This window comes from Colletotrichum paranaense (assembly GCF_030867605.1).
Source record: "Colletotrichum paranaense strain IMI 384185 chromosome Unknown Scaffold_1.1, whole genome shotgun sequence".
Classification (NCBI taxonomy): Eukaryota; Fungi; Ascomycota; class Sordariomycetes; order Glomerellales; family Glomerellaceae; genus Colletotrichum; species Colletotrichum paranaense.
Window position 1 is genome coordinate 463,563 of NW_026848959.1, and position 22,000 is coordinate 485,562.

Genomic DNA, 22,000 nt, shown 5'->3' on the forward strand with positions numbered 1-22,000 from the left:
TTCAGAAGTGAATATAATTTGGCTCATCTAGACGCGTTGGGCCTCTTCGCTTGTTTTTCACCTGTTAGACCGCGTCGATGAGTGAAATCAGGAAGGAGCCTTTCCATCCACGAGGTGATACCTGCCCAAGAAGTTCCCAAAGTCAAAGGATCCTCATCATGGCCAGAGTCGATCCAAGGCTTTTGCAAGTCCAGGTTTGCCAATCTCTTTTTCGATTCATACAAACAGATTTTGAAGTGTTGAAGCTGGACGTTGGTCACATTACACTCTCTCAATCAGCCTTCAATCCGTCCAACAAGTGACTCCCTGTGCGCCAAATAATCATTGCCATCTCGATGTCTCCAGGAATCTCTGCAAGCCTCCTCTGGGCTTTCCCAGCTATGTCCATTGGTGATTCGACAATGGCTTAGTATTGTTGGAACACGGTTTACATAGATCCCAGAATTCCCAGGGAGCTTCGGCGTATGGACTAAGGGACGGGAGAATGGGACATCCCTGGCGCTATGACTTTGTCACTCGGCTTTAATCTACGATTCTGCTCCTTTGCTTCATTATACACATCTATCATGTCATTTTCAGATCCCCTTTTAGGATCTTTCCCGGGCGGAACATGTCTTTAGCCTTTGGGGCCAGCACGACGAGGAAGAATGGTCACTATAGGATCATGAGGCGGAGAAATTGATTGCTCCAATCACTTGCAAACGCTGCTCGGAAGTGAAGGTCAGGCTAGTTGGCTTATTGTACCTTAACTTACTAGGTAGTTAACATGATATAGGTTGAACCAACAGTCGAAGCAAGGGGCAATCCAAGGCCACGTGACAAGTAGAATATTCACTGGGCAGTCGTATCGTGACTGCCTAGTATTCCTGTGGAGTGGGGAAGGGGGGTATATAGGAACAAAAAATGCTCAAAAAGTCAACCCAGTAGAGAGGAAGATGTTTTCACCCTGGAAGTGACTTACCGCCGGAAGATGGTTGAGCGGTTGACGTCCCGTGGAGACTGGCATTCGATTGCCCAATTTGTATGGCCATCTGGAAATCTCGTGGGTTCGAATCACCCTCAGCGCTCTGCGTCCATTTCTTTTTTTCCTTCTTCCAATTCGTTTGGGCTTGGTTCTCTATCCTGACTGTTTCTTTGAAGTGTTGCCGACATTCTTGAAAGACGAATGATACTCTTCTTGTTTTCTCTATTGCTCGATGTGAACAGCATTTCTGATGCACCCGCCACGTGGATACAAACCCTCACATACATATGAGGTTGACCAAAGTCCCATCGCTTACAGATGCGCCCCGAAGAAACGGTCCGAGGCGTGGGGCCAACTTTACCCAAAAAGCCAATACCCCCGGCCCGTCATTTCCTTGGCTTCTGCGCGCCGAAGATCCACCTTCCGATGAACTCTCCTCCGTCTTGGCAAAGGCAAATGGAACATTCGCATGATGTCTTCCCGAGTGTCCCTTCAAACCAAAAAACCCGATAGTATGGATCGCGTATCTTGCCATGGGGGTTTCAAAAAGATATTACCGCAACGCCAAAAGAGGCGCTCGGTTTCGCTCCACTATCAACCTTCGGACTGAGGCCCTGGGCCTTGTGGATCGCCATCTCCACGAATCCATCCCGCGAATGTAACCACATCTCCGCCCCTTGGAGAATTCCTTGGACCAGCAATCTCGAGAACTGGAGCCCCGAAAGAATCTCGACCTTTGGGCGGCCGCCATCAAAAACCCCAGTCGACAGCCCCCGTCATCGCCGGATACTTAAAAACCATGACCCCGATCTCCGTCTACCACAGCGTCGCACTCGATCCGTCCTCTTAGTCGTATCCCTCAACCTTCGGCCGTCCCTCTCCGCGCAAAGATGGTCCGCCTCTCAATCGCCTCAATCCTCTCCCTCGGTGTCGTAGCCACACGGGCCCTAGCCACAGGGAACTGCACCGGCGTCAACGCAATCAGCACGAAATGCGCCTCCAAAGAAGCCGCCCACACCCGCGAATTCTTCTACGTTGGAGGCCGCTACATCGAGACAACCTCGGGAAACGTCACAGTCGACCAGCTCTACGTCGAAAAACTAGTTCCTGTCACCACCAGCCGGACCCGCCGCCGTAGCACTATCACAACACCAAAACCTATTGTTTTCTTCCACGGAGGCGGAACAACAGGCGTAACATGGCTCAATACACCCGACAACCGCCCAGGCTGGGCAACCTACTTCCTACAACAAGGCCACACAGTCTACCTCGTCGATACCGCCGCCATCGGCCGCTCGACAGAGAACAACCTCGCGAATTTCACCATGATCGCCGGCACAGCGGCCGAGGGCGTGGGAAAGGGCTTCACGCATGTCGAGGCATACGGCGCCTATCCGCAAGCTGTCCTCCATACCCAGTGGCCCGGCACTGGGCAAAAAGGCGACCCAACATTTGAGCAGTTCAAAAAGACTATCCTCCCGCTGTCTACAAGCTGGGTTCCGCAGGAACACGCTCTTCGCGCGTCGGGTTGCGAGCTTCTTTCGCTGCTGGGCGAGAAGGCGTATCTCATCTCGCACTCCATCGGCGCCCGCGCGCCGATTCTTCTATCGAATGATTGTCCGGAGTACATTGCAGGAAACATCAACCTCGAAGGCACGACAGTCCCATTCTGGTCATTCGAGAGCCGCTCAGCGACGAACGCGTGGGGGTTGACGAATACGCCTCTCGACTACGATCCACCCGCCGCCAGCGCGGCGGAGCTCGAGACCGAGGTTGTGGGGAACGATACGCTTGCGCATCGGAGTTGTTACCGGCAAAAGGAGCCGGCACGGCAACTGCCCAAGATTGCGAGCGTGCCGTATTTGATGGTTACGACGGAGGCGAGTGTACATGTCACGTATGATCACTGTACTGTGGATTATCTGAAGCAGGTTGGTGGGCAGCCGGAATGGATTAAGCTGGGGGAGATTGGGATTCGTGGAAACGGGCATTTTATGCACTTGGAGAAGAATAGTTTGGAGATTGCGGCGGTGGTTAACAACTGGATTCAGGAGAAGGAAGGGGCTTGACATCGTGAGGAAAAGATCGTGGTGTCGCCCTTCCCAACAATAAGAAAGATGGCTGAGTTGAGAAAGAAAATTCGAGCCTGAGAGGCCCATGAGTTTCTTCAAGCCAGCATGCGATGTCCATGTGTAACTATAATACTATCGAAAGGCATTAAGTTTCAGGCCTGAGGGCTATTTTCATAGATGGATTGCTCTGATGTCTCGTGGACAGGAGAAATCCGTGCTCACCACTGACAGAAGACAATTATCAGAATGCTACAAGACCATAGTAGTCTGCTAGTCCTATCCCAAAACTGGGGCCATGATGTCGAGAAGGATAACATCTAGATCGGAATGGGCCTTCATGACATCGGGGGTTCTTGAGCTGGTTTGGGCTCAGCACCTTGAGAGAGGGGACAATTGTCCGCGCAAGGAAGGATTATGGTAAACATTGTAAGGTAAAAAAGTATAGGTCTAAGTGTGACCATCATTGCTTTGGTTCTTGTTTGATCTAAATACAGATCATACTTTACACACGTCCCAAGCTACGAATACATAAAATGAGATGAAGACAATGTTGTATAGAAACAAAGGGGATAGAAATCGATTTCGACCACCCAGGGATATCACACGCTAGATCCTAAAAGAGTATATATATCATCAGAAACACTTCCGTCTAAAGTTTCGCCGACGACAGCTGTTACGCTGTTACATCCGGTGCATCACCGTCTGCGACCAGATCGGCAGGAAAATGAAAATCAACGTGCTCAAGCACGCAAAGACCGCACCGCCAACCATGGCCTGGAGGACAATCTTGTGCTGGAGCCTGCGCAGGTGGACATCCTTGACACGAATCTTGCGATCAAAGATCATCATTCGCGAGACAAACTTCATAAGACCAGAACGTTGCGATAGAAGAGAGGCGCTGTCGTCGAAGCGTTCCCAGGGCAGGGGCTGACGTCTCGTGAAGAGCAGCAAGAAGAAACAGCTACCTCGCAGGCCGGAGAAGATGAGAGACATGCCGACGAACCACATTGGCCAGGGCGCAAAGGCGTTCCACCGGCTGTTGGCGCCCATGAAGGGAACGAAGGCCTTGAGGAGCACGCAGAGGAAGCCGCCGATGGTGAGGGCGATGCCGACGCTGGTAGCCATGCAGAGAGTCTCGAAGGTTCCGTTGGAGACACCGAGGCGGACAAAGTTGCGGTGGGAGCAGTTCTTTAGGAGTCCGTATACGTGATCTGCGATTGGCTTGAGGTGGATCGGGTCGGAGGAGTGCTGCAGATTGAGAAGGGCGGTATCGCGAAGCGCAGGCGGGATGTTGAGCTCCTTCTCGGCTCCAGGAACGAGGAATGTGTTCACGACGGCGTTGAGCTCGACGCGGTATGCCGAGTTCGGGGCGATGCGAGTGGGGATAACTGCTGGGACATTGTTGGCGCAGATGGGCTTGGCGCAGGCGTTGGCCCAGGACTTGATGCGGTCGCGACCGTTCGGGCCGACTTTGCTGTTGGGCCTGCATGCGGCTTCCGGAGCGATGAGGTGAACGATATTGGTCATGGTCTCGTTGGCTTTGAATAAGTTAGCTACTGCTGAGGGTGTAAAGAAATGGAGGGATAATACTCACCTGCTTCGGGATCACACTCAAACTCAGACATCTGGATAGATGGAAGCTTCATGCCCGCTGCATCGACAGCACTGTCTGCCATACTGTCTCGTGATGAAGACGACTGGTCGATATCCTTCTCGATAGGGAAGTTGTTCAGACTTCCAGTTTTTGCGTACGATCCTTCATAGTTGCGGAACCTGCGAGGACAGTCAGACCACGACTGCATGAGTCGTGTCAATGGCTGAAGTATCACTTACCAGACGAAGAACTCAAGATTCTCGGGCGAGAACTCGATGTACTTGAGGTACATGTAGAAGTCATACAACGACATTGGCGAGCCTTAAATGAAACAAAGATCAGCTTTTGGCCATATAGTCGGTCGCAGTAGGGCTTGAGAGGCATGCTTACAGGTTTGGTTGTTCAGAACTCTCTCCAAACTTAACCGTACTGGAATAGGACTCTTATCTCTCCCGTCCCTACTCAAGGGCCTCCTTCCGGTCCGAATGGCGGTGGCATACTCCTTGAAGTCCCTGTACTCCGGCTTCTTGTACCAAATCAACCAGTCGGGGAACAGGCGTGAGATCTTGGATGGTGCCGCCGACTTGTCCTCCTCTTCCTCCCGCTTGGTATTTCGTTCTTTGGCGGCGTCCATGTTGAAGAATCGTGCTGAAGAATGTACAGATGCTGTGTGTACGACCGAGTGGTGTCGAAGCAACATAAGATGGGCAAGGACAAGGGACGCCTTGACTTTGATGGCGGACGAACCTTCCCCATCATATATCAGAGTCTTCTTCATTTTAGCGCCATTCTATATCTGCATGTGCCGCGGGGCGCTCGATGCAGGCTTGCAGCAGATCAGACCGGGAGTCCCACGACTGATTCCATGTCAGGGCCCTTTGGCTCGACCAGGCTAGGAGATAGCTCCACCTACTCCAGGTCTGCTGCAGACAAACTACGCGCAATGCACAGACAGTCCCACCGGTACTTCACCAGGGAAGAACGAGTCGAGCGGCGTGATTCAGTCAGTAGCATCCGTTAGGGTGCTTTGTAGACGCCCAGTCGGCAGGAAAAGCCTCTTGCCTCTCTCCTCCGTCTAATCATGTCTCATGACGACTGGCCAATGGCGGTGGGAGCGGAGGAGACGCCACGGCCGGCTGGTTGTGAAAGAGGCTTGCGCCCTTGAATCCAAACTTGGGATGCCTCGAGATGTAGGGGATTTCGGACGAGTCGGCGAACCAACCGATTCCAGCGTGGACGAGTCAAAGCGGCTTGGTGTCAAGGTACCTTTTTCTAGTATGATAGTTAGCGCCTTGCACTACTCTGCGTTGGGCTGGAGAATTCCTCACGCTGGTGCCAGATTTTAAGCCAGTGCTTGGCTTCATGGCAATGTATTTGTGGAGGAAACCTTTGGATTATTGAGGACCCCTCGGATGCGGCGAGACAGGGAACCCGCAGCGTTAGTTTCCTCCGTTGGTGAGGTCTCGCAGCCAATCCTGCTTGTGTCCGTGTTGTGGAGGGTTTAGGCCGATCAGAATCTTGTTTGTCTTTGCTAATGTCGACAGGAGCAAACAAAGGAATCGACAATTTGACCCTCTTCACCCCCGTAGCAGACTCCCAATCCGGCCGCGTTTGCTGTACGTAAGCTATGAATGGGCGGGCTGTCAAATTGTGCCGACCCAGTAATCAGAGTTCGAGGCATGCTCGAAAACCGGGGATGCCAGAGTCATTGTCAAAGGACGAGTAGATTAGCGGAGCAAAGATCGGAAATTCTTTCGCCATTGTTCGCATCCTCATCGTTGGAAAGGTGAGGCGGCACAGGATTTTCTTCTGCCCGCCGAGGATGACAATGACCAGGACGAGGGCGGGTTCGAGGACGACGCGAACGCACACACATAATGAACGCAGAGCAAGACTTGGAGAGATTGCGGTGCTCTGCAGACGGATTTGGAGGGCCGACGGAAGGATTTGGTGATAGGCAAGTCTCGGGCGGGACGATCTCCTCGTGGAATTCTTCAGGTAACCGGACCGGCCTATGCTGCTTCGCGCCTTAGCTCCAGAGTAACAAATTCTTGTCGACGGCGCCAGATGCGGTGATGCGGAGAGAAGCGTAGGAAGATGCAAGGTTACCACGTGGGAGAGAGACGTCGAGCTTGGAGACGCAGGGGTCGCAACCTAAGAGTTGGTGTGCATTGGTCGTAAGGGAGAAGGCGGCGCGGCACTGGGGGGGGGGGGGGGAGCAAGCCGGCGAATTGAGCAGCGAGCACGAGAGATTTGGGGCTGAACCTGCGCAAGGGCCGCCTGCCCTGCCTTACCAATTTTAGCCACAACACTGTAAGATGCTGTACGTACTGCACGTATCTTTCAATAATTCCGCGATACCTTTTTTTTCGGCCTCATTTCCTGCCTGAGGTGACAGGAGGTGAGTGCGGTGACATCGATAAGATACGTATCCGGGCGAGGTATCTTATCCCCGATGATCTTCGGCCTCCTCTTCCTCCTCCTCCTCTGCAACCGTCTGCATCTGCGTAGTTTCGTGTCCATCTCCCTACCTGAACCCAGCGTCACATTTCAGCTGACAACGCTGCTGCAGTCGATCATCTGTGCCGAACGCTTGGATTTGCATTTCGCATTCTCTCCGCTGCATACACGGGCCATTGGTTCTCGCCCCTGGACTGTACGACCGTGACACCACCCAATTCTCTGGACGTGCAAACAGGAACATGGCCTTCCGCACCAACAATGACGGCCATCCTATCACTTGGTCCAAGCAGAAAGCAGCAAGCAAGAGCGTTTGCTCTCTCAAGTAAGGAGTATGCTGCCGATCAGTTCAATTAGGATTAGCCTCGGCAAGGATTATGCAGCTATCGTACGAGTGAGACACGAATTATCGATTCACACCAAGCTGACTTTGCCCACTTGCTGGCACTTGGGAGTCATGCAATTTTCACCACTACGGCATATTTGCCCTTTTCTCCCAAGTCTTCCATCTCTTAACCTCCCGGCCGCCCTCTTCGCTGGTTCCTATCCCTTTGAAGATCTCTCTCCCTACGTCCAGCTAACCAATATCCTCCATCTATTGAACTAGGTCACGCACTTCACCTGAGGGGTAACACCACACTGCTGCTTTAGCTTCGAGTTGCATGGGCTGATAAGCGGCGGCCCGAGTGTTTTTGGTCTTCAACAATTAGCTCGAACCTTTACCTTCTCCACGTTCAGAATCCCTAGATTGTTCTTCTTCAGCGATCGGCACGCACATTTTCCGGACCTTCAGCTCGCGCTCGCGTCGCGGTCAGCATCACCTCTTTCTTCAACTTAAGCTACCCGTACGACATCTCAAGTACCCTCAGCGGCAGCGACTTCAGAAGCGCTGTGTTACCACAGCTAGCGCAGGTTTGGCATCGCGGTCACCTGCGTAGGTACCACCGGCCATCACGGCGGCGGCGGCATACCGCGCTTCCGTAAACGGTGCAGGCCTGCGAGGCAATCAAGGCCGGTTTGTGCAACCAACTGCCTCAGCCTTTTCTGTTGATTTGACTCTGTGGCTCTGTCTCGTCTCGTCTGTCTTTGTTGTGACTGCAGAGGGTGCTACAGATCGTTTCCCATTTGATCTGTCATACCCCGCTGCATCGGGGATGGCGTCTGCGAGATGGCTTCAAAAGAGTTTGCTTGTTTCTGACTGAGTATAGCCATCATGACGTTGGAAAGCCACCACAGATCGAACTGCCCCCTCTCATTTCCCTCGGTAGTCGGCTGTCAAACTGCGCGGGCTGCCTATCCTGGAATGAAGCCTCTCGGAGTTGGCTCGATCCCGGCGGCGCCGCCGCGGCGAAACTAGGAAGCCAAGGCGCTCCTGATGTTGGCCTTTGGGCACGCCGTCCCCTGTGCAAGCGCATAAGCAAGCAAGCAAGCTGATGCAGATTCTCAAAGCCACACTGCGAGCGAAGGATCTTGACAACCAACGGCTCTCAGGGCTCTCTATCCTTAGATCGCGATCGGACATTCGGGTCACTCTTTTCTTTATTCATGGTTGAGTCGTTCTCCTCTCTCGAAGGGCATTACATGGCAAGTCGGGGCTCGAGTAAGCTCATGGACAACAGCTCCGGGCGGATCGCTGAAGATCCGGATGCGTCCGGTGATCACGTCTTCAAGACTTGGCTAGTAACTACAATCCGGAAATCCAGTAGGTATCTATCCTCACTGGCATGAAACTCAAGCCACTTCAAGCCCTTTCTAGTGGACGGGACCGATGAAGTTGACCGTTACTAATCGTCAGCATTTTCCTTTTGGGGGGACCTGCGCGGGTGGCCACTCAGGTAACGATCCTTTTGTGGCCCAATGCCAGGCTTCATTGCCATGGTTCATTGCCGTAGTTAACACAAGATAAGCTGCATGACAGTCGCAGATGCCCACGAGGATCAAATAATGACCTCCTGCGTGCAGAGGGCGAATAGCCGTACTACATCTATTTCCGTCCATTGTACCCAGTCGGGCGTACCTTCTGAATCGTGTGCGTCAGGTTGTCAATACAGCTTCCGGCCGGCCCCCAGAACCTCTCGGAGCCGGACCCCATCTTCTATCCGCTGTCGCCGATCCCGGCTGAGTCTTCGAAACTCTTCAAGTCGGCCCATCGTTGCGAGCAACTTAAGCTCAATTACGTTATCCGTATAACTCGGAACATCGACCATGGACTTGGCGGCAGCCCCCGCAGCGTCGCATCAACCCGTATTCTGGGCAGGGGCCGATGGCCTTTCTAGGAAGGCCTAAGCCTGCCGATGCTTGGCTTGGTGACCATCACCAACTCCATTGCGATAGACACCTTCCTCTTCAAGTCTCGCAGAAGATGGACATTTAAACCCGCAGCCCGCTGTCTTCAGTGCCTGCTACATTTCGGAGAACGAGTGTTCTGCTGAACCGCACGACTATCGCTGCCGCCATGAGATTGAAGTCCCTGCTGACCAGCTGTGCCGGCTTGGCGACGGCATCACTAGTACTGGCCCAGGAGAAGTGCGGTTCAGAGCAGCCAGGGCCCGAAGCCTATGAAGCTGCCTTATCTTTCCGCGGAGCCCAGCGTGCAGAAGGGTTATCAGCTTCATTCCTTCGTAAGCGCGCGGAGGGCCTGCTCGTTTCGACGTATCTGCATGTTGTCGAAGACGAGGCTCATAGAGGGTTTGTCACCGATGCGATGATCAGCGATCAGGTGCGGCGTGAATTTAACCCCCGTACAAGGTTACAAAGTCCAGAGATTGATCTTGGGTGAAACAGATGAGAGTTCTCAACGACACCTTCGCCCCTCACAATATCCAATTCCTCGTCAAAGAAATTACCCACACCGTGAACGACGCCTGGACAACACAAGCCCGCATCAAGGAGAAAGCAGAGACACTCCGTCGAGGCGCCTATGACGATCTCAACCTCTACTTCGAGACAGGCATGATGACCAACCCCAACTCCGCGACGGGAATCTGTAGCTTCCCCGTTGAGGACCCCTGGAACACGGGCATTAATGGCACATCGTGGTATACCTTCGACGGCTGCCACGTCAGTGTCGGCACGATGCCCGGCGGGCCGGGGGTGCCGTGGGACCCGGAGGATAACTTGGGCAAGACGGCGACGCATGAGGTAGGGCACTGGTTCGGGCTTTTCCATGTGTTTGAGGGGTTTGATTGTGAAGGAGAAGGTGATTTGATTGATGATACGCCGGCGACCAAGGTTGCTACTGTTGGGTGTCCGGCGAGTCAGGATTCTTGTCCTGAGAAGCCTGGGTTGGATCCCATTCATAATTATATGGATTACACGAAGCATGCATGGTAAGGATGGCTCACTCGGAGTGCTGAGGTTTCGAGGCTAATGTCAGCAGTCTTTCGGAGTTTACTCCTTTGCAGGAGGAACGCATGTATCGATCTTTCAACACCTTAAGGCTAGGTCGATAGCGTTTGCGAATTTGACGTTGGAGTATCTGCTCCGTCCCTCGACGGAGTTTGAATTGGAGCCATGAGGCAACATCGCTTATGGCCGACTTGGTGGAGTAAGTCTGTCGTTACACCCCAAAGTCGTCGTTTCCGAGACACCCTCAAATGTATCCTGCCCGACACTTTCAGCAAAAGTACTGATGTTCATCTCCAACTCCGGCATCCTGTCGCTAACAGAAGGCTTTATCGTCAATTACCTTCGGGACGACTTTTGCGAGAACCATCTATGGACGTCCTTCTTCTCGGCGCGAGCATCTTGTCATTATTTACACGAGTCTCAAGACATATTCCTTCTGTTTCCCGTGACTTGAGACATATTACCAACCTCCGCGGAAGCGAAGTCCTTTGGCAACTGACAACAAACTCCGTCATACGAAGTCATCCCTGCGCTCCACGCCTTCGACTCCAGGTTTTGAACGGCTTATATGTCAAGTTGTCTCAGTCTTCGAGACTCGACTCACCCGAGCCAATGATCCCATAGCTATCTGAAAGTTGGCAGAAACATTCACAACTCCCATTCGTCGACTGGCAACGGCTGGGATGCAGCCATCCGGCATGGTGTGCCATTTGGTGTGATCTTGTATTGAGCTGAACTCGTGTTCGGAGAGATTTTAGAAAATCTTACTTCATGGCAAGCCACTTACACAGATGATGACTGAGATCAGTAGAGCGTGGGAGGTCTTCATAGTATCCTAGAAAATTATAAAGTCGTGCTATGAGATGGAGGATTAAGGATTAGGACAAAGTCTCTACAAGTCTTTCATCCAATCTGATTCAACTCGTTCAACCTTCTCATCTCGTCATTCATGATGTTTGTCTCAACTACAGTCTCGATCTTCGTCGGCATGCTCGCCATCGGGACCACAGCGACCACTACCCTCGCAAGATGCAACGCAGACAAGTACTCCTCCAAACCTCCTCTCATCCGCCACGATGACTAACGCCATGAAGCTGCTACCGCGCCCTCTTCCCATGCCCCTCCCCGTCCGCAGTCTCCTCCGCCTCCGCCTTCTGCGCAACCCTCACAGCAGGCGGCACAACCGCAACAAACTTCCCCGCCCGCGCAACCTCCGCCTGCGCCTGCGGCCCTACCTGCACTCCCTCCCCGACGCCCCCGTGCGGCAGCCCCTCCGGCACAAACCTCCTGACCAACGGCGACTTCGAATGCGGCATCAGCCCCTGGATCGTCCAGAACCTAGACCAAAACGCCCGCGTCGGCGTCACCTCGGCAGCATCCCACACGGGAACGCATTCGTTCGAGTCCCGACTCCTGTATGATCGGAACTCCCAGGACCCGGTCGTCAGCGCGCGGCTTTCGACGCCTGTGTTTTCCGTGCAGCCGGGTGTGCCGTGCAAGTTGAGGTTCTGGTCGTATTTTGATAATCATGCGGCGGGGTTTATCGGGATCCAGTTTAATGGCGAACCGAAGAGGACGCTGGATGCTGGTGATGCGGGCGGGTGGGGGATTTGGAAGGTGTTTGAGGTGGAGTATACGCCGGTGACGGATAAGCTTGATATCACGCTCGAGTTTTTGTATGGGCGGGTTGCAAGTGTTGTGAGGGTTGATGGGGTTGAGTTTGGGTATCTTCATTAGGGGTGGTGTCGAAGTAGGTTCAGAGGCTACGTACGCCGATCTTTCACAGCTTGCGCGGCAATCATCTTGATGCTAAGCTTTTCCATCTGACTTGGCTTTTCCTACAGTGCTTGGCGTGCGGGTAACGGCAATTCTGGAATGCAATGTGCCTTTAAGGCAAGTTGAACGTCAACATGTGGAGGCCATTACGTTCCATAGCTGCTTGATGAGGATTCATGCATATATCGTTGATTGCTGCCAAGGATCTGATTGGATGAAATATTCGAAGTAACGGTGACGAGGGAAGGTGAGTTGTGGGCATCGCGGTGATGCATCGACATATATGCATATCGCCTTCTAGCCACGGCCCGGTCCGAGAGATTAGTTCGCATACAGATGACATGCGGGAACTTCTGTACTTCTCACGCATACTAGGGCCGACGCAGGATAGTGTTTATCGTGAGGTTCAAGACGAAAGTTCCGGGTCCATACATGATCGACGTGATAAGAGACCCGCATCGCGCTATGTTTTGTCTGCAAGTGGGTGGAGATGACTTTCAGATTCGCCGATGATGCACTCGAACGCCATGTAACTCCGAACCGGGCAACTCCCCTCGACCTATCAACTCCAGCCATTTTTAATGGCAGCTTGAATACGTGTAAACGTTCTGAATGACTCAGCATCTCGAGGGATTAGGATCAGACAGTGGCATACACAAACTGCCCGGATCACAGCCGAGCACATTGCTACCGTAGTCACGTCTAACCTGCCACTTCGAAACTTACCAGACGCTGCTCGGTCGAAAATAGCAGACACCCACATGCACATGGACGAAAGCGGCCGTGGAGAAGCTGTTCCCTGAACCAATAATAGCCGCGACAACTTCTAGATCTTTAATCTTGTCTAATTCGACGCAATGAGACCATTACAGCCTCCCGGTTGTCTTCTCAGCCACTCAAGTTTCGCAGCAATTCCGCAATAGTGCCTAAGGTGGCGTTGGTCGTCACCTCTGAAGTGACTCGTTGTGAAATAATGGAAAGGTTCGTCTCAATACTTTTCTACGCCTTAATTACTTGAACAATTATTCAGAATCGCATGCTGGACCCTTAGTGTCTAGAGTTTCAAATCTACCTCATCACAACATTCTGTCGGCATCGGCTTTTACTATTTGGTCTACGAAGAGTAATGTAACTGAAGCCATATCCAAATTCTGGGTTGTTCGCCACACCATCACCGCCGAATCACAACCGGACAAAGATCACATTGGGAACATGGTAATCCGTTGTCAAGCTAGCCATCTTGGCGTCGGAAAAGGCCAAGAATGCAAGCTACCACAATGATAGCCGTCCACAACCCTTCTGATAGTGATAGCCAGGCCCGTCTTTTACACGCAGATGGTTCAGGTTGCCTACATTGATGAAGCTTAAGTCCGGCGTTAGTGCCATTGAGCTTCCAGGAATCCGCAGTCTTGAGTCTAGAACCGCTAAGACAGTGTTGAGATCTCTAATGCAGATATGAGCGGCTAATGAAGTGCCAAATGAGCATTGACGCGCGGCCACCATAGGATCAAATGGTATGGCCTCGCATCTGCCCGATAATGTTGTCACTTGGCAAACCACTATGGAACTGCCATTCTCATCAATGCAGCACTGCATAAGTGCGAGCTTCATCAGATACGATGCTGATTCAGAGGATGTCGAGACTGATTTGAACATACTCTCGCGATCCACTTCGAAACAAGATGGAAATATGACAAGCATCAACAAAACTGATGGGGACTGGGTGCTATGACAGAGAACAAAATGATGGGCGAATAAGAAAGCAATGGTGCTTTTCCGTCTCCACGTCTTCAATCTCACATCTCTCAAAGGAGCCCACATACCGGTAAGCAACGCGATTCCCCACCGTCTTGATGGAAATGCAACGAAAAGCAATCAAGCCAACCGGCTCTCTTCAACCTCGCGCATGCGGCTGTCGCGCAGTCCATCATTCCAATGAACGCACAGGGAATACAACCCCCCGGCTGTAATCCCACCAACGGCAAAGCCATGTCTCGCCCATGTCTTGCCACCTATCCCAGCCAGCTTTCTCCAATACCGTCGACCTGCGCTCGAACCAGCCTCCTGCAATGTGACTCTGGCGAATGCTGGCAAGAGCAGCACGTTGGCCCCTGCGGACATGACGGATACCACCACACGGATAAGCTATTGGCATCTGATCAAGAATCCGTCTTGCAGTCCGACATTTCCGACTGGCAATGGCACCATTTCCCCGCACTCTGCGGCTGCCAAGTCTGGGGTTAGTGTGTGTTTGGGGTGGGTTTTTTGGGTCTGGGGTAAGAGCCGGATGATCCAAGCCTTTCTCCGCAGTGGGCTTTATCTGTCCCCTTTGTATTAAGAGGTGGTCCTGGTCAGATATAAGTATCCGTGGGCAGAAATCTTCATCTGTGAATTTTCTTGAGACGAAGAGGTCTAGAGCTGGGAAAGGCAACCTTTCCATCATCTCAAGTTGCAGAGCGTCTGTCGTCCTTGCTCCTGTTTCCTTCTCACCTTCGAACCGTCCAGACGCCACAGCCTCCCGTCAAAATGGCCACCCACAGGAGCTCCATCGAGAAGAACGATGCTGTTTTTGAACACAGACCTTCTGGAGAGGCTCATCTCGAAAAGGTGCCTGAAGCCATCGAAGTTGGTCCCTACCGCGTGTATGGATTGTCCCCTGAAGATGCCGATTTCTTCAACAACTACCCCGAAGAGAAGAGGAAGAAGACTTTCCATAAGGTGGGTAATGGAAACGCTTAACCATCACGACCACACCGACTGATAGGCGAGAATAGGTTGACGTTCGTCTAATTCCCATGCTGGCTCTGCTTTACTTGATCTGCCACATCGATCGCGCCAATATCGGTAACGCCAAGATTGAAGGCATGGTTGAGGACCTAGGCATGACTGGTGTGCAGTACAACACTGTGCTATCTATCTGTGAGTGCCATCATCAGCATTTTAACATTCGATCTGAGAAGGAAATTCGCTAACCAGCCCTAACCAGTCTTCATCCCCTATGTCCTCTTCGAAGTTCCTAGCAACATCATCCTCAAGAAAGTCAAGCGTCCTTCGTTCTACCTCGGCACTCTTACCCTCTGCTGGGGTATCATCATGACCTGCACGGGACTGGTTCGTAACTTTGGTGGATTGATGGTAACTCGCATTCTTCTCGGCGTCTTTGAGTATGTTTCGGAACGTTTGGTGTCGTTTGAGTACTCTGGCTGACATCTGCAGGGCTGGTTTCTTCCCTGGTGCAATTTACCTGACTTCTTACTGGTACATGGTGAGTGTCCAGACTGCAACAGCCCCTTGATGCATGAGCTAACGAACATTCCTAGCCCAAAGATCTCGCGGTCCGAATTTCGTACTTCTACTGCGCCAGCGCCTTGTCAGGAGCCTTCTCCGGTCTCCTCGCCGCCGCCATCGCTGAAATGGACGGTGTCGCCGGCCTCGAAGGCTGGCGTTGGATCTTCATCCTCGAGGGTCTCGCCACCGTCGTCATGGGTGCCTGCTGCTTCTTCTTCCTGATCGACACCCCGACCCTCTCAAAGCGCTGGCTCGAGCCCGAGGAGATCCGGTACCTGGAGCTCTCCATCTTCATCAAGTCGGGCGGCGGTGGTCGCGAGGAGGCCGGCGCCGGCGGCAAGGTCAACTGGAGAGATCTCAAGATGAACTTGACCAACTGGAGGATCTATGTCCAGGCGTACTTTTTGGTGTGCCAGTCGGCTCTGTCGTACGGTATCAAGTTCACCCTGCCCACCATCACCAAGGCTATGGGATTCGCGAATACACAGGCCCAGCTTCTCTCTGCGCCGCCTTACGTCGCTGCCGCCATTTCGGCCATTACCTTCGCCAAGATTTCTGATCGGTTCTTCTGGCGTATGCCCTTCTTGGCGATCCCTCTCGCCATCGTCGCTATTGCGTACGCCATCATTCTCTCCCTAAACGGAGCGCTCGAGGCGAAGAAGGGAGTCGCCTACTTCTCCGTCGTCCTTGCAGTCGTCGGCATCTACCCCATTCAAGCCGCGGCCGCGTCGTGGAACGCCAACAACATCGCCCCGGCCTCCCGAAGAGCGATTGGTATCGCGCTGATGAACTGCGTGGGTAACGTCGGTGGCATTGTGGGTAGTTTCATGTACCTTGAGAGCGAGAAGCCCAAGTACCCTACCGGCTTTGGCTTGAGTTTGGCCTTTGGTGGATCTGGACTGATCGTGGCTCTCTTGCTCGAGTGGAGTTACAAGTCGGCCAACGCACGCAAGGCTGCGATCGCGGAGGAGGCGAAGACGAAGTACACTGAGGAGGAGTTGTTCAACTTGGGAGATAGGTCGCCCTTGTTCAAGTATGTGCTTTGAGGACGGAGAAGGGTACTGTTACTGCACCTGCCCCGACTTCAAAGAGTCGGCTTGTTTGAAGCGTTTTAGTTAGGATCACGAACGAAGCGAATCTTGCAATGAATTTTCCAAGTTGAAGATGACCATTCGTTTGTTCAAGGCTTCTTCTTTCAGTTGACTGTAAACCTACACATCACTAATGGTAAAAGCATCAACTCACTATAAGTACACCAACCGATCAATGCAGGGCAGTGTAGTAGTATCGGGATCTTATCTTATCGCCGAACCCGCATCATCTTCCGACTTTTCGGGATTTGAACGGCACGGCCCGGGAGTCGGTCCCGGCGGAGGCCTAAAGCCCGGAGAGCGGCCGGTGATACGGGGGAAAGCACCAACGGAAAGACGGAAGTCTGTTGACCCCACGTGGGCGCATAAAGAGCGGCCAAGATCAATGGAAACATGCAGAAAACGCTGTGCAACTGTTTGTCGGCGCTCTATCCCATAGTTAGCCAGATTACCGAAGCCACACGCGCCATCTCACTTGTTTGTCTCTAGGATTCTCAAGACACAGCAGCGGCATCGCGGATGAAGACTCGCGGAGGCAGGGAGAGGCTGAATATAAGTGAATTGATATTCTAAACTACACCCGAACCCACGGCCTTGAACCCGAAGATTGCTCATGTCTTCTCCCATTGCGAATTTACCTTTCCGAGAACGGATAGGATCCACCCCGGCAAACTTCAACCGGGCGATAAGGCCAATGAGATGATTTCATTACACATCGCGGACCCCGACTCCGGCGCCACCCTCCATCGGGTCTAGAGCGCTGACTTTGCAGCTGTCAATTGACGAGTCAATCTCGCCTGTTTGCTTCCCCAGGTGTTCTGGCTGCAGTGCTCCTTGAGTCCTTGTCGCTGCCACGCCCTTCATGCGTTCATGGCTTAGCGAGCAACGGCAACCCCATCCTATTCCCGGCGGGGACCAACAGCCAGCAAAAACTCAAACACGCCCAACACGCGCTTCGGTTCGGAGAACTCGAGAGAGTATTTGCTTGCCTCCCGAAGCCCTCTGCTTGCCAAACAGCCATATCCCCGCGGGGTCTTACTCTACACGGCTTTTGGATGAGATCCTCTTGATGATTCAGGGCTCTAGCTTTGTCAACCATATTACCTCCGAAGACGTGAGTCAATCGAAACAGAATAAACGGTCTTCGGCCCGCCGAGAAGCGAACTAAATAACCCCGCGAAACTCGATCAAACCCGTCACTACTTGCCGAGGCAGCTGGCGTATTTCTCTCTTTTCCCTTTCCGAAACCTGCCTCTGCCTTGTCGCAAAACTTCCATCTCCCAGTTTGACAAGCACGAAACTTGCACCTTTGCGTCTTGTCGCTGGGGCCCGGTATGCCTTCTCACTCTGATTCTTCCAGTCAACAGGACAGCCACGATGCCGTGGTACGGATGCCTGACAGTGCTTCCAGGGCAGCGGAGAATGAGAAGAATGGCTCTGCGGCGGCAAGCCCTGTCAGTCAACGCCCGAGTGAGCAGGTAGAATTCAAAGAGGGCGGCTATGGATGGTGAGTTGCGCTCCAAAAGGCCATCACAACATGATGAGGCTTGAGCCGCTGACATGATACCAGGGTTGTCGTAGGCTGTGTCTTTCTCATCAATGCTCATACCTGGGGCCTGAACTCAGTGAGTTATCCTTACGCGCCCTTCCTTTCACTTCGGGAAGCATGATTCTCACACCAAAATCTAGACTTATGCCGTGTTCCTCGCCTACTACCTCAACTCCGGAGCGTTTCCCGGCGCAAGCCCAATTTCACTCGCTTTCGTTGGCGGGCTGTCCTTCTCCGTCGGTAAGCCTTCTCTCCAATCTCTAAACTTCTGCGCGTCATCTCACTCACTCGCCACAACCAGCCCTTCTCATCGCCCCGATTGTCACCTTTTGTATCCCTCGCATCGGCACGCAACCGACTCTCGGCATCGGCGTCGTGATTCAAGCGTAAGCCGGCCCGCTATCCCCCTCTCAACACCCGACGTCTTCCGAGACGGACGGAAATTCCGCCACCCGTGTTCCTAACACAATTTCCAGGGCCGCTCTCATTGGCGCATCGTTCACGACCCAGATATGGCACCTCCTACTGTCCCAAGGCATCGGCTTCGGCGTCGGCATGGGATTCACCTTTAACTCCACCGTCGGAGTGGTCCCGCAATGGTTCGTCGCGCGCCGCTCCTTTGCAAACTCCATCGCTACGGCTGGCTCCGGCCTGGGAGGTCTCATTTACTCCCTTGCTTCCAACGCCATGATCCGCAACATCGGCCTGCCCTGGGCGTTCCGAATCATCGCCATTTTGTCGTTCGTTGTCAATGGCGCGTGTTGTCTGATGATGAAGGACCGAAACAAGGCTCTCGGCAGCGTTCATGTCGCGTTTCACAAGGACATCTTTAAGAGGATCGAGTTCTGGTTGTTTGTCGCGTGGGGTTTCTTTGGACTCTTTGGATACGTCATTTCCGTGTTCTCACTGGCGGACTATGCCCAAACAGTCGGGTTCAGTGCTAGCCAAGGGTCTATTGTGTCGGCCATGTTCAACCGTAAGCTCTCCTCCCCATCCGACATATTCCAGTCAAAGTCAAGCTAAATGTTTCTCTCAGTATCACAAGGTATTGGCCGCCCGGTCATCGGCCTGGTGAGTGACCGCTTTGGTCGCATTAACGTAGCTGGCCTAGGCACCATCATCGCCGGCCTCGCCACGTTCTTGCTCTGGATCCTCGCCGCCAAACACTTTGCAGGTCTCATTGTCTTTGCCCTCTTTGGCGCATTCGCCGGCGTGCTCTGGCCAACAGTCGCACCGGTAGGCGCTGAGGTGGTCGGAATGCAGCTGCTTCCATCAGCTCTGTCTATCTTCTGGATCATCCTCGTTATCCCAGCAACGTTCGCCGAGCCCATAGCTCTGACAATCAAGGGCTCCGGACTGAACGCGTACCTCCCTGTTCAGCTGTTCACGGGATTTATGTACGTTGCGGCGTTCATCTCTAGTAAGTTGTTGCAAATCTTTCCATCTGGCAAGCTGCTTCGTTTGACTAACTGCTCTTAGTTTGGTTTCTTCGCGTGTGGAAAATACGCGAACTTGAGACCTTGGCCCTATCAGAAGAAGAGCAAGACGACGCTCTTCGCAACAATGATGCTGTCTCACTTACCACTTCACGGCGTACTGGGCCTAAGCCTGGTATGATGAAGTCACTGCTCAAGGGCATGCTTACTATCCAGCGAGTGTAGTGGTCGAAAATAAAAGCATTAAAGAATCATGCATTGTCCTGAGCGGCTGGTTCATGTCTATTGTAATCTATTAACGCTACTTGTAAATAAACTGATAGTTCTCACACGCTTGGGACAACCCTCCAAGCACCCGGAATGAAACTAGCCATCAGTCCAAAGATGACTCTCGGCAGAATCTCGGGCCCATATCTCGAGAAACCCGCCTTGGCCATTCCAGACGTGACACCAACGGCACTGGTCTCCTTGTACGCCTCCTCGGTTGCCAGCTCCGCAAACGCCGCACCAAGATCCGGATACGAACACGCGAGGCCAACCGACTCCGTGCTGATCGTGTGACCGCTCGCCTCTTCGTCGATGATGGCGGGCGGCTGCACCAACAACAGTAACAACAGCTCCGGTTCAGCCTGCAGATTTGCGTGCGCCTTGCGCAGGTCCGCATAGGGCCAGTAAAAGGCGTTCTGGATCATCCATCGCACAAGCCATGGCTGCCTCGCGGAGAATCGCTCGTTCCAAGTTGCGGAGGAGAGGAGGATGAACCATGGCTTCTTCCAGTCTGCTCCCCCTTCCTGTTTGAGCTGTCTCAGTGCCGAGACGATTGTTGTTGTTGAATCCTGGAGTACGCTAACGGTTGGCTTGTTATCGTTCTCGCCCAGGGCGCAGATGATTGTGTCGGCGCCGACGAGACATGATTTGACGCGGGCCTCGTCGGTGACTTGACCCTCGATAATTTCGACGCCGTTATCTGTCTTGAATTGTGGAAAGGTCTTGATGAGCTTTTCGCGGGAGCGGACAAAGATCTTCATGTGAGCGAAAGGATTTGTGGGCTTGGCAAGAAGGGCTTTCAGCGTCTCGCTCCCGGTGCGGCCGGTCGCGCCGAAGATGGCCAGGGTTCGGCCTGAAGTTGATGGCTTTGAATTGGATGGCATGTTGGGTATTCGGGGTTAAGGTTAGCCTTTTCGTGAGAGTTTACTAAAAGCTTGGTCGAGAGATTGCTAGATAGACTTGCGGGCCTCGTGCCTATTTATCGAAAACTTCTCTGTTGAACACAATGATGCCACGCCGGCATGGCAAACATCAAAGTCGGTGTCCATGCCGGCCCCTTAGTTGTCACCGATCGGAACGGGACCGCCCCGGACATTTATAAAAAGTTGGCCCGCTTGGGAGATTTCAACATCTGAAACAGATAAGAGAACAGGACCCATCGTTATTGATTGGCAAACAAAGTGCGCAAACTTAGTACGCTACTACGGTAATAGGCACGGCTCGAGACCGTGCGGGTTGGCATGTCTTAGCTCCCGGGATCTTCGTCATAGACTTTAGACGCAGTGCAACACCACCAAGTAACACGCATTCTGGAATCAAGCAAACAAGCGTCATTCTTAACAGCAACGCGTGGGATTTATGTGGCTATGTAACTCACCCCCAGATGCCATAAGTCTTGCGACCTATGGTTCCGTTACCATGTGATTTCGAGTGTGTGAGGTTTTGGGTCGGTGGACGGCGGCTGAAATGTCCGCCGTGAAAGTCCGTCTTTTGTCCGGTCGCCGCATCATTTTTTTCTCGGTGGCTGAAAAAGCTTGTACCGACGACGAGTCGAGCCGAGCCGAACATTAGCTGACTTGTAGTCTTATCGGCGCCAATTCCCCATGATAGCGTACTCGAGCCTTCGGCGAGGCACGGAAGCAATATGCCTCCATTGACGTGAAGGGCTCCGTCTCTCGCAGCACATTGGTTGCCAACCTATGTGATAGTAAGAACTTGGAGACTCTAAGTCAGCCCCGTCACAGCTTTGAGGTATCTCAGGAAATACAATTATTCCCCACTACCAGCTACAATACCGAGGTAACCCTATTTCGAGTTCAGCGCTTCGGAAGGGTACGTAGATCTTCTGCCAAGCCGTCATTCGCTGCACATAATTTCCAGAATCGCCATCAAAATGTGCTCGGCATCGCGTCATCTGGCAAGTAAAGACCGAGAATACATCTACTAACTAATTAGGCGATTGAGGTTGTCTGAAAGTACTCGATGCGTTGCAGACACATGGACAGATTGCCATTTTCACACTCAGCACTCGAATGTCAGATATTAATCAAACTAGAAAAGAAAAGCTTCTCAAGGCACTTTAAGGTTATTAGAGGGGAAAGAAGCAATCGGCTGCAGGCAGACGCAAAGTTTTCTTGAGAATGTTTTTGCATTG

At 52.7% G+C, this 22,000-nt stretch overlaps 7 protein-coding genes across 7 annotated transcripts; 5 read left to right on the top strand and 2 right to left on the bottom strand.

Moving 5' to 3' along the window:
* Positions 1 to 1,854: 1,854 nt before the first annotated feature.
* CPAR01_00144 (uncharacterized protein) lies at positions 1,855 to 3,033 on the top strand (the record flags this gene model as incomplete). Its single annotated transcript, XM_060484437.1, has 1 exon — positions 1,855 to 3,033. The coding sequence occupies one exon, from the start codon at positions 1,855 to 1,857 to the stop codon at positions 3,031 to 3,033; it is 1,179 nt and encodes a 392-aa protein (XP_060355294.1).
* A 684-nt stretch (positions 3,034 to 3,717) lies between these two features.
* CPAR01_00145 (uncharacterized protein) lies at positions 3,718 to 5,264 on the bottom strand (the record flags this gene model as incomplete). The annotated part of the gene is made up of 4 exons (XM_060484438.1): positions 3,718 to 4,574; positions 4,631 to 4,809; positions 4,870 to 4,951; positions 5,021 to 5,264. 4 exons carry the CDS (start codon positions 5,262 to 5,264, stop codon positions 3,718 to 3,720), a joined length of 1,362 nt encoding a protein of 453 aa, XP_060355295.1.
* Positions 5,265 to 9,545: 4,281 nt separating this feature from the next.
* Positions 9,546 to 10,423, top strand: CPAR01_00146 (metalloprotease 1; the record flags this gene model as incomplete). Its single annotated transcript, XM_060484439.1, has 2 exons — positions 9,546 to 9,809; positions 9,875 to 10,423. 2 exons carry the CDS (start codon positions 9,546 to 9,548, stop codon positions 10,421 to 10,423), a joined length of 813 nt encoding a protein of 270 aa, XP_060355296.1.
* Positions 10,424 to 11,390: 967 nt separating this feature from the next.
* On the top strand, positions 11,391 to 12,175 carry CPAR01_00147 (uncharacterized protein; the record flags this gene model as incomplete). Its single annotated transcript, XM_060484440.1, has 2 exons — positions 11,391 to 11,482; positions 11,533 to 12,175. The coding sequence occupies 2 exons, from the start codon at positions 11,391 to 11,393 to the stop codon at positions 12,173 to 12,175; spliced, it is 735 nt and encodes a 244-aa protein (XP_060355297.1).
* Positions 12,176 to 14,740: 2,565 nt separating this feature from the next.
* CPAR01_00148 (major facilitator superfamily transporter) lies at positions 14,741 to 16,548 on the top strand (the record flags this gene model as incomplete). The annotated part of the gene is made up of 5 exons (XM_060484441.1): positions 14,741 to 14,932; positions 14,989 to 15,133; positions 15,201 to 15,378; positions 15,431 to 15,479; positions 15,535 to 16,548. 5 exons carry the CDS (start codon positions 14,741 to 14,743, stop codon positions 16,546 to 16,548), a joined length of 1,578 nt encoding a protein of 525 aa, XP_060355298.1.
* A 1,379-nt stretch (positions 16,549 to 17,927) lies between these two features.
* On the top strand, positions 17,928 to 19,803 carry CPAR01_00149 (major facilitator superfamily transporter; the record flags this gene model as incomplete). The annotated part of the gene is made up of 7 exons (XM_060484442.1): positions 17,928 to 18,100; positions 18,164 to 18,218; positions 18,283 to 18,382; positions 18,444 to 18,528; positions 18,619 to 19,118; positions 19,179 to 19,562; positions 19,622 to 19,803. The coding sequence occupies 7 exons, from the start codon at positions 17,928 to 17,930 to the stop codon at positions 19,801 to 19,803; spliced, it is 1,479 nt and encodes a 492-aa protein (XP_060355299.1).
* A 101-nt stretch (positions 19,804 to 19,904) lies between these two features.
* CPAR01_00150 (uncharacterized protein) lies at positions 19,905 to 20,729 on the bottom strand (the record flags this gene model as incomplete). Its single annotated transcript, XM_060484443.1, has 1 exon — positions 19,905 to 20,729. One exon carries the CDS (start codon positions 20,727 to 20,729, stop codon positions 19,905 to 19,907), a length of 825 nt encoding a protein of 274 aa, XP_060355300.1.
* Positions 20,730 to 22,000: the final 1,271 nt, after the last annotated feature.